The sequence below is a fragment of the Podarcis tiliguerta genome (genome assembly GCF_965153285.1).
Source record: "Podarcis tiliguerta genome assembly, chromosome: 5".
Lineage (NCBI taxonomy): Eukaryota > Metazoa > Chordata > Lepidosauria > Squamata > Lacertidae > Podarcis > Podarcis tiliguerta.
In genome coordinates, this window is record NC_139538.1 from 7,117,163 (window position 1) to 7,131,312 (window position 14,150).

The window sequence follows — 14,150 nt, forward strand, 5'->3', positions numbered from 1 at the left end:
TCTGGACTTCCCAGAAGTGACACTTCTACAATCAGATTTTATTTGTCTCTCTCTCTCTCCGTGTTGCCATGGCAAATAGTTGCTTGGCAACCAATGAGTGATGAAGAAGGTTGGCTTCCCTGTTTCACTGGGAGGTCCAAGGGATGGGAGGGGGACAAGAAGAACAAAGAGGAGCAGAGGAACAGAATACAGAGCTGAGGGGGGGGGGGGAGAGTGAGAGGCCAGGATAGGGGAGTTAAACATCAGGAATACAGTTGTGCCCAATGGGGTGGGAATGCCAGAAGCCAGTGGACAGAGGTGCAAAAACAAGGGGTTTTTTTGGGGGGGGGGGATATGGAGTTTCACAAGCTAAGCCAGCCTTGTGACTGGCCCAACCCTTGTCTTAAAAGAGCTTGCAATGCTTACAGCAACCTTCCGAGGCGAGTCACTATTATTTGTTTATTCATTATTTCTTTATCGCACATTCTCCATGGAGCTCAAGGTGGCTTACGTGGTCCTCTCCACTCCTCGTTGAATCCCCGCAACAACCCTGTGAGGTAGATTAGGTGGAGAGGCATCAACTGGCCCAGCAGCACCCAGGGAGCTTTATGTAGCCAAGCGGGGTGTTCAAACCCCGGTCTCCCAAATCCTAGCCCGACACTCTAACCACAACGCCACTATTTGGTTGAGAGGACCTTGCCTTAGTGAACTAGTGGCAGAGACAAAATTCAGGCTGGGATCTTCCTGATTCATGCTTCAGTTCCCTAGCTAGTACATAAAAATCTAAGAAGATCCTGGATGCTGGATCAGGTCAGACCTAGCAGATCTTTCTATTTCTATAATTATATATAGAAATATATATATTCACATAGAAATATAAATATATTTCTATATGAAGACAGGAGTGCCTGGCGTGCTCTGGTCCATGGGGTCAAGAAGAGTCGGACACGACTGAACGACTAAACAACAACAAAAGCAGATCTTTCTATTATTTTAGGTGCCTCTGAAAACCCCACAAGCAGGAAGTGAGAGCCAGTTGCTGCCTCTCAGTCTAACCTGCCTCACAGAGTTGTTGCGAGGATGAACTGGAAATGGGGAGGACTGCTTGAGTTCCTTGGAGGAAAGGTGAGATATGAATGTTGTCGTGGACCTGGGAGAGACCAGGACTCAAATCCTCATTCAACATGAAGCTCACTGGGTGATCTTGGGCCAGTCACTCCTCCTCAGCTTAACCTATCTCACAGGGTTGTTGGGGAGATTAAATGAGGATGGGGAGAACCATGTACGCCAGGTGGAGCTCCTTGGGTAAAAAGGTGGGATATAAACAGATAAATAAATGCAACATTTCTGTTGCATTTTTGCTGCAATGGCCCTTTTGGGAAGCAGTGATCCCTAAGGGGGTAGGTGGGGAGGATGAACTGTGTACAGTACTCAGTGAAATATTTGCAATAGCACAAGGATCAGCACAGGTGCAATGGGACTTTGCTCCCTGCTCCTCCCTCTGCGTGTGCCCGGACTGACTCCAACTACAAAAGCTGAGCCTGCTGAACAGACTCTTGGGCTGGAGTATTGTTTAGGGTTTTCGTTGTTGCTGTTATTGATATTAATTGTTTGTATCTTTGTTTTAAGAGCTTATTATGTGGAAATTGTTTGATTTTGTGTGTGTGTGTGTGTGCATGCGCTTGCTTGACGATGTGTTTCATTTACTGCTGACGACTGCTTTTGCAATTATGTATATTGTTTCATGTTTGTTGAAAGCCGCCTTGAGCCTGGTTTTAACCATGCAAAGACGGCGTGCAAATGAAACGACGATGATGTGCCATCCCCAAATTTGCCCCAGAGGACTGAGGGAGCCTCCGGTTCAGAATCAGAGGGCGTACGAGGGGAGGAAAGGGGGAGATTGTCCCATGGCTGCAAGGAGGAACACTGTGCGCTGGTGCGCTTACGTCGAACACAACCCTCTTGCCTCCAGGAGCAGAACTGCATCCGAGGAGGACCTGGGGGCCAGCCTCAGCATCATAGCTGCAACTCTGGGCTCATTGGGATGCCGATCAGCTAGCCAGGCTCCTGGGCGTGACGTTCACAGCGGCTGAATAGCGGCACGGAGATGGAATCCTAATGAAGGGTCTGATGACGGTGTTGGCTGCCGCCTGTGCAGTGAGGTCTTTGCTTATGCAACAAAAGCTGGTTCTCTGTTAAGGAGGCTGCAGGAAACCAGGATGAGGGAGAAGGAGGAAGGTGGGAGAAGAGGGTGCTACTGCAAGGGAAGGAGAGAGGAAAAGCTGGTTGGCTGGGGCCTTTGAAGGCACTGCTATATGCCCCTCTATCTGCCCCTATAGGTCTGGGGAACCTCCCAAAGCACCTGCACAACACAACTGCAGTCTCCAAAAATCACAGAGAAGGGACCTTAGAGGCTCTCAAATCCAACTCTCCTTGCTGAGGCAGGAGACCCACTGCTGCAGCATCCCTGAGAGGCAGCCATCCAGCCTCTGCCCACAAGCCTCAGCTGGCGGAATGCTTACTAACAGGATGGATGATGCCCTTGTTAGGATTTTTATGTATCCAAGCTGCTCCAGTGGAGGGTACTATGTTTTGTGTATATCATGTGAGTGTCTGAGAGAGTCTGAGAGTCTGTCTTATCTCTTCCTTCTGAGTACTGTTGGAAGTTGGTTTCACTTCTATAAGTGTCGCAGTTCTGGTGTTCAGAGAGCACAGATGTACTGATGGAGTCTGATGTATATAAGACTGTAAATGAAGTAGTTTAGAACTACGACTGAGTCTTTCTTCTGCTGTGATATACCAGAAGACTGGCGTGCTCTTTTCAGGAGAGAAGGGTCGCTTATTACCGGTCTCTCTGGACTGAGGGAGATTTACAACCAGAGAGGACCACCGGAGAGACGCTCCAAAGAACTGGGACGTTGGCAGTCTTCCCAGGGCGTTTTTCCAACAGCCCTTTGGGACTGGCAGGGCAGGAGGCTGTTGACTACAACTCCCAGCAGCCCTGGTTGCTGGCCACACCTCCAGCAACAGTGCCTGGAAGGCCGCAGGCTAGCCATCACTGGCCCAAGGAATGACCCCACGTCTCTCTGCTCAAATTACGCAAGATGTCCCCAGCTGCCAAAGAATCCCATTTAGAGTCAGGACCAAACCAAGAGACTGAACAAGACCCCTCCCCGCCAGATCCGCTCCTCCCCAGGGCCTTATCCAGGCAGGTCCCACCTGCAGCCCGGCGATGTTCAGCTTGTGGTAAATTTTCTCATCGTCCCGCCGCTCGTCTTGGGGGACGGTGAGGTTGGCCAGCTCGGTCTCCAGGTCCAGCACCTGTTGCATCTGCTCTTCCGTAGAAGCTCTGGCCCCGCCCAGCAACATCCCCAGCTCCACCATGTAGTCCAGGTAAGCAGCCAGCACCTGCCAGAGAGGGTGCAAAGCACCTGGGTGATTCCAGGAAATTTCGCCAGCCAAGGAGAACAAAAGGCGACAGCAGCAACAACAGGCCACCTTTCCTCCCCGCTCAGCTCTTATCTTATCCAGCACCTTTTTCAAACTATGGAAGCTAAGGAGCTTTAGGCTGCCACTGTCTCCCCCAACCTTATTGCTATTATTAATGAATCTCTTCACATGAAAGATCCCTAAGCAATCCCACAAAGCAATGAAAACAACTGCACATATTAAAAACACACACACACTCCCAATGCAATGCAGGTGGAAACGATGCCTTATGAGGAACGGCTAAGGGAGCTGGGCATGTTTAGCCTGGAGAAGAGGAGGTTAAGGGTTGATATGATAGCCATGTTCAAATATATAAAAGGATGTCACATAGAGGAGGGAGAAAGGTTGTTTTCTGCTGCTCCAGAGAAGCGGACACGGAGCAATGGATCCAAACTACAAGAAAGAAGATTCCACCTAAACATTAGGAAGAACTTCCTGACAGCAAGAGCTGTTCGACAGTGGAATTTGCTGCCAAGGAGTGTGGTGGAGTCTCCTTCTTTGGAGGTCTTTAAGCAGAGGCTTGACAACCATATGTCAGGAGTGCTCTGATGGTGTTTCCTGCTTGGCAGGGGGTTGGACTCGATGGCCCTTGTGGTCTCTTCCAACTCTATGATTCTATGATTCTAATGTCTGGGATAAAAATCTCCACTTCAAAAACTTGTTCTCCTCCTTTCACCAGGATGAGGAATGATGGCACACCTCCAAAACTGAAATCTTTTAAAACTTAAATCTTTTGTTGTTTGGGACTGAAGTGTCAGGAGCTGTGGGGGGTGGAATGAGGATCTATGCTGGTGCAGTGCAGGAGGCTAAAGAGATGGAGCTATGAATGAGGAAGTCACCAGTTTGAATCTTGCCCCTGCCATGCGCTTGCTAGGTGAGCTCAGGCAAACTGCTCTGAATCAACAGCCTCCACCTCCACCAACACTGTCTTGTCTTGCAGGGCTGTTGTAAAGATTACCTCTGAATAACACAAGTCAAGCACTTTAAACACATGTGAAATGTTAATAAAATAATAACAATAATAATAATGCTATAAAATTATTTTCGTTTCTGCACATGGCTGCCTCCAGCAGTGAGCAATCAGAGGTGCTTCTCGAAGCATCTTCTCTCTGCTATGAAAACATCTGGGGGGTGGGCCTCCAAGCTGTCAGTGTTTGCAAAACGCTTTATTGCCCAACCCTTACCAGAGGTCCTTGCAGGCTCCGCCAGTTGGATGATTGTCATGTTTGAAGCCGGTGCTTTGAAAGGGGCTTCTGAAGGCCCTTGCAGGCAAAAAGAAAAGTCACCTGATGTCATTGTGACATCAGGTGTGATTGGCAGGTGGGCGGAGTTACCCACCTGTCACACTTGGCCCATGAGGGGTGAGGGAGACCCCTGGGATGGACCAAAGTGCTGTGCTGAGTTCCCCACCAGTTGTCCTGGCCTCTGCATCAATTCCCTTTCTCTTCACACCTATCTTTTCCATTTAATTTACCTTGAAATGTACAGAAATTATTATTATTATTATTATTAATAATAATAATTAATAATAACAATAACAATAATAACAATAATAATGCTGCTGCTACAGTTCTGTTTGGGCACAGAATCTCTGCCCCAGCCAGAGAATCTAAGCAGTTTGTTTGTTTGCTTAAAGCAAGCTTCTACCTTCTGATAGCTGCTGAGACATGCTAGACAGCATTTATTTCTCTATTTAAAGTACCTGTTCTACCATCTTTCAATATAGCCAAAAATTCACAAGGCTGCTTCAAGGTGACAAAAAAACTCACACCAAGCTCCCAAAACATCAAAACCATAAAGCATAATGGTTTTTTAAAGAATCAGCACAAGGCAGCATAAAACCAGGTGAAATGCCCATAAAACGCTGCAGGAAACAAGCTCAGCAGCAGCATAACCGTCGCCATCGGTGCTCAATTAAAATCCCAGGTAAAAATACTTATTTTGACCTGGTGCCTAGAATGGAATGGAACTGACAGCAGGCAAATTTCTCAGGGAGGGTGTTTCATAAACTGAAAAGCCCCACCAATCTGTTGCTGCCACCCACCTCTGCCCTGACATTAAGGGCACTGATAGAATAGCTTCCACAGATGATGATGATGATTTATTCAATTTATATATGGCACCACCCTTTATCGAAAGATTCCAGAGCAGCGTGCAACATTAAGAATGCATTTTACGGAGAATCAATAATACAAACATAAGAACAAGCATAAGAACAGGCAGCGCAATAATAAAATAATCATTAATAGCAGTCTCCCAACCTCCAGCACCCGGGCAGGATTGTGGGCTTCCTTCAGATTCCCAGTTCCTAAGCTTGAAATGGCTATAAAGGTTAAAACCAGCATTTCTGAAATTGTGTGTGAAAACATACTGGAAGCCAGCAGGGCTGTTTTAACACCGCCAACGTAGTTTTAACTACATTCCATGCGCAGAGATCTGTGCACACACCGTACTTTTAAAGCACATTCAAAGCGCCAAATAATTCTAGGCACTGTAATTTTACCCCTCAGGGAGCTACAGTTCCCAGAAGCCGTTAGAGAACAACAGGGCCCAGAATTCTTTGAGGGGTGGTGGAGAAAGAAATGTTCTTCGAATATACTCTAAAGGGATACCATGAACACAGTCCCAGTTAATCATCTAGCTGTACCAGCTGAAGTTTGCAACACTCACAGCTTTGCTTGATGCTCAACAAGGCAGGCCACTGACAATATCTCACCTGTCAAATTGTGAAAGATAGGAGGGGGAAGCTGCGGCCCTCTAGATTTTGTTGGGCCCCAACTCCCATCAGCCACATGGCCAATGGTCAGATGAGTCCCACACATCTGTCATGGATGCTTTAGCTGAGACAGGGGATGGGACGGATGACTCTTCAAACTCTGCAATTGTACAATTTTATTATTCTGTTTATGATTTTATGATTCTGTTTATGGTCCCATTTTTCTTTCCCTATTTGCTGCTGCTTCCGTTTCTCTTTCCTCCTTCTGCTGGCTTCTTGTGTCTATTTTTGGATAGTAATCTCCCTGGGGCAGGGACTTGTCACACACCTGTTCTTTGTAAAGCATTGACCTTTGCAGAGCCGATGTGGCTTAGTGCTTAAGAGTGTCAGGTGGTGTCCTGGGGGTTTGAATCCCCACTCAGCCATGAAGCTCACTGGGAGACTTGTGGAAGGTCAGTGTCTCTCAGCCTAACCTACCTCACAGGGCTGTTGTGAGGGTGAAGCGGGGGGGGGGGGAGAGAGAACACTATGTGCTCCTTTAAGCTTCCTTGGAGGAAAGGAGGGATATAATAATAAATGCACAGTGTACTTACATGTGGTGCTATATAAATATTTAAAGGGCAGCATTCACTGAACCAACCCCATCAGTTAACACCTGTCTAAGGGACGCGGGTGGCGCTGTGGGTAAAAGCCTCAGCGCCTAGGGCTTGCCGATCGAAAGGTCAGCGGTTCGAATCCCCGCGGCGGGGTGCGCTCCCATTGTTCAGTCCCAGCGCCTGCCAACCTAGCAGTTCGAAAGCACTCTCGGGTGCAAGTAGATAAATAGGGACCGCTTACTAGCGGGAAGGTAAACGGCGTTTCCATGTGCGGTTCTGGCTCGCCAGAGCAGCGATGTCACGCTGGCCACGTGACCCGGAAGTGTCTCCGGACAGCGCTGGCCCCCGGCCTCTTGAGTGAGATGGGCGCACAACCCTAGAGTCTGTCAAGACTGGCCCGTACGGGCAGGGGTACCTTTACCTTAAGGACTTCCACTTGCACAATGGGGCTTTTCCTCCCCCCTCCCTGAAATTGGCTAGGGGGTAGTTGGGAGAACAGCTTGCGGGGACGAAAGAAGAGGTCACTCTGTCTAGCAAGCTGCAATGCTTGCTCAGACGAAACATTCGTCATGGTGCGTCACTAAATTCTGCCCTAATCAATATTAATAAAACTAATATTCATGCACAGAAGCCCTGGTATACAGAAAGGAATAGGCATCTCTGCTTATCCTCAAGTATCTGTGCTTTATTTGCCAACTCAATAAAGGAATGCCTACCAATGAGCAGCTATTCAGAATGTCAATCAAAGGGGTCTGTCCCGCCCATCCTCACCTCAGAAAGCATTTTGACACTTGCCGTAGAAGAAGGAGGCACCACCCCAAAAAAAAAAAATAATTTTCAGGGTCTGAACAGAGCCAGCAGAGTCCTACTGCACAAGCAGCTCACTGGGCTGGAGAACAAGGATTTATTGGTAAATGTGACTAGCAATGACAAAAAGCAGACCATTTCAGAGTCGGTGGGAGGGTGGTATTTATTTACTAAAGCATTGGCGGAGAACTGGCTGCCCTCCAGACGTGGCTGGAACTCAGCTTTCAAGAGAGTGAGGGCTCATCCACCCTTCAGTTTTCCCTCTGCCTAGAAAACATGGATCCAAGAGGTTTTGCGCTTGTCATGTGCTTCCTAGGCATGGGCCCAAGCGGTTTTTTGTGCTCCCTACCACTTTCCCCGGGGAAACTCACTGTTTACCATTGAATTGGAATGAGTGTTGAACCACAGAAAAACTGGTTGGTGTTCATTCACCAGTAAAGAGAAGGTTTCTCCAGGCGAAAGCAGTGGAAGTGTGCATGACCCAAAGTGAGAGGCAGGGGTTGGTACCTAGTGTGGACTGCGACCACCTTACCTTTTCGTTGGCTGTCTTGTTCAGGTAGTAATCCCGCGATGGTAAGAAAAGCCCTGACTGGTCCAGCTGCCGTGTACAAAAGGGAACCAGTGAGTCTATGCGGCAGAACACCCAGCCCTTCGCTTCCCCTACAGCTCCTTCTAGCTCCCTATAGCACAGGAGAGGGAGATAAGGAAGGTGCCTTGCGCAGGTAAGATCATATGCCCATCCAGCTTAGTGCTGTCTACACAGACTGGCAGCAGCTCTCCCAGGTTTCAGGTAGAGGACATTTTCAGCCCCACCTGGGGGGCTGTACCTGGGACCTTCTGCATGCAAAGCAGAGGCTCTGCTATGGAGTTACGGTGGTTCCTGATGAGATCAGGATGCCGACAGAGATTCCCCTCCTCCAAGCTCCTTTTGCACAGAAATGCTCTCTCAGGTAGCGGGGCTTACCTGGATGATGTTACTGTTGGAGCTCTTGGAATCAGCACCCACAAAAACGGTGAAGAATGGAGAAGCCCGGTACGTTCCCGATACCAGTTTCAGGACTTCCATGAAGTTGCTCTGATTCCATGGGCCGGTGATGTTCCAGCCTCCAATCTGGATTTTGGGGGTGGGGGAAGGGAAGGAGGATGCAGAGAGTAAGGTGAACAAGAGAGAAATTGCCACCAGCATCTTGCCTGCATTTTGAGATCACCTGCTGAAGTTCTTTTATAAGTGCCTCCTTCATCAGAAGTGTGCAATGCAAGGCAATGGCATCCTGCATACGGAATGCCCAGCCCAAATGACACCGGCATTTCCATTTTTTCTGCCCCATGCTAAGATTAAAAATAATAATATCGCCTGGCATTTTAAAGAGTGTCTTTCCTTAACTTGCTGCATGTTGTTACTTGCTGCTTCGTTTTATTGTTAATATTATGGATTTTATTTTAGATATTTTAGCTTTGTGTGATTAATTGTTTACACTTCTTGTTCACCACCCTGGACTTTGTAGGGCAAATGATGGTATACAAATTTCTTAAATAGTCATTTCATAATCTCTAGTAACAAGAAGGAAAGCGCTATGCAAGTTGCTAACAACCCAAGCTCCTGCAAATCCTCCCCTGCCTCGTTTTTCTGGCTTCTGTGATTTCACTAAATTCTGCCTCTCCTTCCCAATGTTTTTCTCCTGGACCTCTGACAACTAGAAATGAAAGCAGCGATTCCCAGGAGGGTGAATTTTGCATCTGCTGCTGTTTGGATCCATTTGAGCTCTAACTGACTTGTCACTGTCTGCACTTTTCACATTTCATTTCCTCACTTTCATCCCACTCTGTTTGTGCGTGTTTGTGTGTGTGTTCACACACACACACACACACACACACACACAACTGCAACTCAAGAGTACACTTCAGGCATCTGATGAAGTCTAGTCTATAAAGCTTAGGCCATAATGATTAAACTTTGTAGTTTTTGCTGCAAAAGCAACTAACGCAGGGAGAGTTCCCATTTCTTCTATCCTTCTTTTGGTGCTAACATGGCAACTGCCATTCATTGACTTCATACCCAGCCCAGCCCAGTGGCAGGAGTAAAAAAAAGGGCCAGTTCTCACGTGCTGGACTGAGACCTTCCCTCCTTCTCTGTACATTCTGCTTGCACCCATTTCCCTGGCCAGGCTCACCTTCTCAATGAGCTCCATCAACGGCTGGGAGCCCAGTTCCTCAATCTTCTGCTCTTTAAGGCAAGACAAGTAATAGCGCTGGGTCTTCCTCTCTGCCTCGCTGCTGGAGTTGAAAGTTGCATTCTCTGCCAAGGAAAGCACACGGTTGATGAGGGAGTTGCAAGCGCTGGTCAACCTGAAGGCGCCAAGAACGAGGCACCTGTTTCCTACAGTTTCTCAAGATATTCCAATGCTTGGGGTGGGGGACCGGCACTTCCAAGTTGCCACTATTTTGGGGCAGGATTCAGTCACATACCAGCAAATCCAGATCCTGCAATCAAAGTTGATTTGGAGCACTTGCGCAACGAACCAGTTCCTTCTCTGCAAAAATCAAACTTTTCTTGCAAGAAGGGAAGTGGCAGGAAAATGCACTAGGAGGTACAGAAGAATAACTGCTTGGCGCAACATGGTCTAACCTACCAGAAACCAGTGTGGTGTAATGGTTGGTGCTGGGCTGGACTAGGACCTGGGAGAGAAGGGTTTAATCCCTCACTCAGCCATGATGCCCACTGGGTGACCCTGGGCCAGTCACTGTTTCTCAGCCAAACCTACCTCACAGGGTTGTTGTGGAGCTAAAATGGAGAGGGGGAGAATTGCTTATCACACCTTGAGCTCCTAGGGGGAAAAGGCTGGGATACAAATATAATGCATGCAACAACCATCTGGTGTGGATGTTCCTGGCCCCCGTGCACATCAGCGGAATGTGCTTAAGTGCCCCCAACCCCATTACGCCCCCCATCCTGCCCTTTTCCAAGTCCAAAAGGACCCACTTGATGGCGCATCAATTGGAATGTGCGTAAAATGGTCCGAGGTGTGTGCAATTCAGGTTGCTCAATTAAAGGTTTGGCTCTCTTGTGCAACAAACTCACTCCCCCCCCCCCCTCTAACCACCCCCCCACCCCGCATCAGACTCTGGGGAAATGCACTGCAAAGTATGGGATAACATTTGCTTGGCCCAATATCCGCTAACCTCCCAAACAGATCAAAGTTAGTGCTCAGTAAATAAGGCAGAACCCTGCATTCTTTGCAAAAACAAGTCAGGACAGATGCTCAGTAAACCAGCTGCCATAAAAGGGACCTTCCTTCTCCAATGCTGAAATTAAAAGGTGGCTCAGAGAAGAGAGATTGTGTGTGTGTGTGTGTGTGTGTGTGTGTGTGTGTGTGTGTGAAGGAGCACCTCACCTAGCAGGTGTTTCATGATGGCCTGGTTTTGGTCCCAGATACTGTTGAAGGTGCTCCACTTGGAACGCCCGTCGGGCAGTGGATTCCGCTTGATCCAGCCCCCACATGCGTACTGGTAGAAATCGTCGCAGGGGTTGATCTCTCGGTCCAGGGCCTCCAAGATTTTGCCAGCCACAATGATGCAAGCTTCAGTCAGGCAAGTGGTGTGCGAGGGATCTGGAAGGAGCACACAAACAAGCATCGGGCAGCATGCCTCACCGAGAAAGAAGACCTCCTTCTTCAGCCCTTGCCATAACTTGGAAGAGCACTCGCCATGTGTCTGTGCCATGGGGGGAGGGGAGGAAGTCCTGGCACGGCCATGCATTGCATTGTGAGGATTCCCAGGGCACAACGGCAAGGGGGCAGCGATGATTTACCACGGGTGGCTCAGCTCTACTTTGGCCCAGGCAAAAATGTGCCACCACAAACGATGCCACAGATGCCAAAAGGTGTGGCCCAGTGGTGAAAAGGTTATAGCCAGCCCTGCTCCAAAGACCACCTTTGCCAATTGCCCCCTACAATTAACAGCCACTTCACGGTGGTCGCTTGGTTGCAACAGCAACTCAGCCTAAGCATGTACAAATGAAGCAGACATAAATTGCTCCAGACTCCATTCCCTCCCCTTTAGCTGTTGTTTCCCTGCGCTGAATTTTAGATTGTAAGCTCCTCAGGGCAGGAACCCGTCCTCTTGGAAGTGCCGTGCACACTAATCATGCTGTATCAATAACTATTATGCACTAGAAATTGGCTTTTTAGCGTTGCAGCTCCAAGCCCTCTGGACTCAGTTACCAGCTGAAATGAGACAAGCACGCAGATGGCAACTAAAGACACTTTCAATAGTAGAAATGCTTTTATTGCCTTTAGTTTACTGAGTTGTGATCTTTCCTATCTTATTTTTGTTATTATACACAGAGCCAGTAACTCTTAATTTCAAAGAGGCTTAAAGACCTGCAAATAAATAAATATTAATAGTACGGACAGGTCTGACCCGTAACCCTGAACAAAGAGGGCGGTGTTTTTCCTGCAGCAGGAAGCAGCTGCGCAGATTCCTCAGCGGAAAGGTTAATGTCCAAAAGAATCCCTGAACGTAGGTGGTTCAAAATCCCCTGGCTTAAAGGAATAATCTTGCAGCTCTCCCTCCCATGCACTCAGTTTCTGTACCTGCCCCTTGCCATTGTGCTTCCCAGCAGACCCGGGATGTTTAATTGTTGCAGGTCCAAATGGGGTGGAGGGTGATATGCGGCTCGTGGAGGATGCTCAAGTCCACTGTGGCCACACCAACTGACCGTCGGCAGAGGAACCAGCCCCCACGGCAGGTTGCCAGGAACGGATAAGACAAGGGAAAGTCCTCATCATCTGCTTTTATTCAATACATTGGATGCTCGGGTTGCGAACGTGATCCATGTGGGAGGCACGTTCGCAACCTGCAGTGTTTGCAACCTGCGACCCGCGCGTCTGAGCACGCACGAGTCATGATTCGGCGTTTCTGCGCATGCGCAAAGCACAATTTAGCGGTTCTGCGCATGCGCAAGCCCCGAAACCTGGAAGTAACCGTTCTGGTATTTCTGGGTTTGGCGCAGTGCACAACCCAAAATCGTGCAACCCGAAGCGTCTGTAACCCGAGGTATGACTGCATTTACAGAGAGAGGCTTTGGAATGTAGCCTCTTGTCGTGAGTAAATATTCCATCCCATCCTCTCCCACTTCTTCATTCATCATCTCTTTACAGGTGGCGCTGAGGGCGCTTTGCTCTCCTACTTTTAAGGCCTGCTGGGTCCTGTCAGCCAGCTGCTCCAGCGCTGCCTCTTCCTCCACTCCCATTATCTCCCAACTTTCCACCTCGTCTTCCTCTGAGCTGTGATCTCCCTCAACCCTCTGTTGTAATTCTGAACTGTCTTCTTCTCTGGAAGAGTCAGGCTGGGGAGACGGTCTCCACCCTTCATCCTCTGCCCAGTTCCTGAGACCACCTCACCTACCTTTACTGTACTGGATACCCATGGCAATGACCGAACTCAGCAGCAGCAGTAATACCACGAAGAGAGAGACGGCACAGAGCACCAGCTTGAGTTGGGTTCGGGAGCCCAGGCGACTCAGCAGGGGGCCATCGCTTTTCCTGAAGCCCACCTGTAAAGGGAGCAAAAATGGAACCAGGAAATGAAAAGAAGAAAAGGGCAAGGAGAGGTGGGACGGGTTATTAAAATCAGCTGGAGAAGTGAACTGTCTCCACAGACAGCAGAGCCTCGGACAGATCATTGCATCAGGGTTGTAAGGGGCCTTGGAAGCCCAACTCTCTGCTCAGCACAGGAAAACATCCCTCTGCCCTGCCTCCGCTTGAAGACCTCTGATCTCAAGGGCTGGAACTGCTGGCATGCATCCCTGGACTGCTCTGCTAGGGGAAAGGACCCCAGCTCAGTGGTAGAGCCTCTGTTTTGCAAGCAGAAGGTCTCTGGTTCGATCCCTGGTGTCTCCAGGGAGGACTGGGAGAGTCATCGGTGTGATGCAGCAGCAAAGAAGCTAATGCTCTTCTAGGCTGCATCGACAGAAGTATGGTGTCCAGATCAAGGGAAGTCATAGTCCCACTCTATTCTGCCTTGCTCAGACCACACCTGGAATACTGTCTCCAGTTCTGGGGACCACAATTTAAGAAGGATATTGACAAGCTGGAAGGTGTGCAGAGGAGGGCAACCAAGATGATCAAGTGTTTGGAAACCTTATGAGGTTTATGAGCCTTATGAGGAGAGGTTGAAGGAGCTAGTATGTAGAGCCTGGAAAAGAGGAGGTATGATAGCCATCTTCCAATATCTCAAGGGCTGTCACGTGGAAGAGGGAACAAGCTTGCTTCCTTCTGCTCTGGAGGGCAGGACTCGAACCAAAAGTTACAAGAAAAGAGATTCTGACTAAACATCAGGAAGAACTGTAAGAGCTGTTCAACAGTGGAACGGACTCCCTTGGGAGGTGGTGGACTCTGCTTCCTTGAAGGTTTTTAAGCAGAGCAGAGGTTGGATGGCCATCTGTCAGGAATGCTTTGGCTGACTCCTGCATTGCAGGGGGTTGGACTAGATGGCCCCTGGAGGACCCTTCCAACTCTACAATTCTATGATTCCTGCCTAAAGCCCTGGAGAGTCACTGCCAG

General features: G+C 48.8%; 1 protein-coding gene across 2 annotated transcripts in view; it reads right to left on the reverse strand.

The window, feature by feature from the left end:
• The window catches only part of ECE2 (endothelin converting enzyme 2), a 48,796-nt gene that overhangs the window by 20,347 nt on the left and 14,299 nt on the right, over positions 1-14,150 (reverse strand). For both annotated transcript variants that reach the window (XM_083442094.1, XM_083442095.1), the window contains exons 3-8: positions 12,994-13,141; positions 10,980-11,195; positions 9,759-9,883; positions 8,552-8,698; positions 8,120-8,185; positions 3,199-3,387 (exon numbers count right to left, since the gene is read on the reverse strand). In XM_083442094.1, coding sequence (XP_083298220.1) covers positions 3,199-3,387; positions 8,120-8,185; positions 8,552-8,698; positions 9,759-9,883; positions 10,980-11,195; positions 12,994-13,141 — 891 coding nt within the window. The remainder of the gene's footprint in view (positions 1-3,198; positions 3,388-8,119; positions 8,186-8,551; positions 8,699-9,758; positions 9,884-10,979; positions 11,196-12,993; positions 13,142-14,150) is intronic.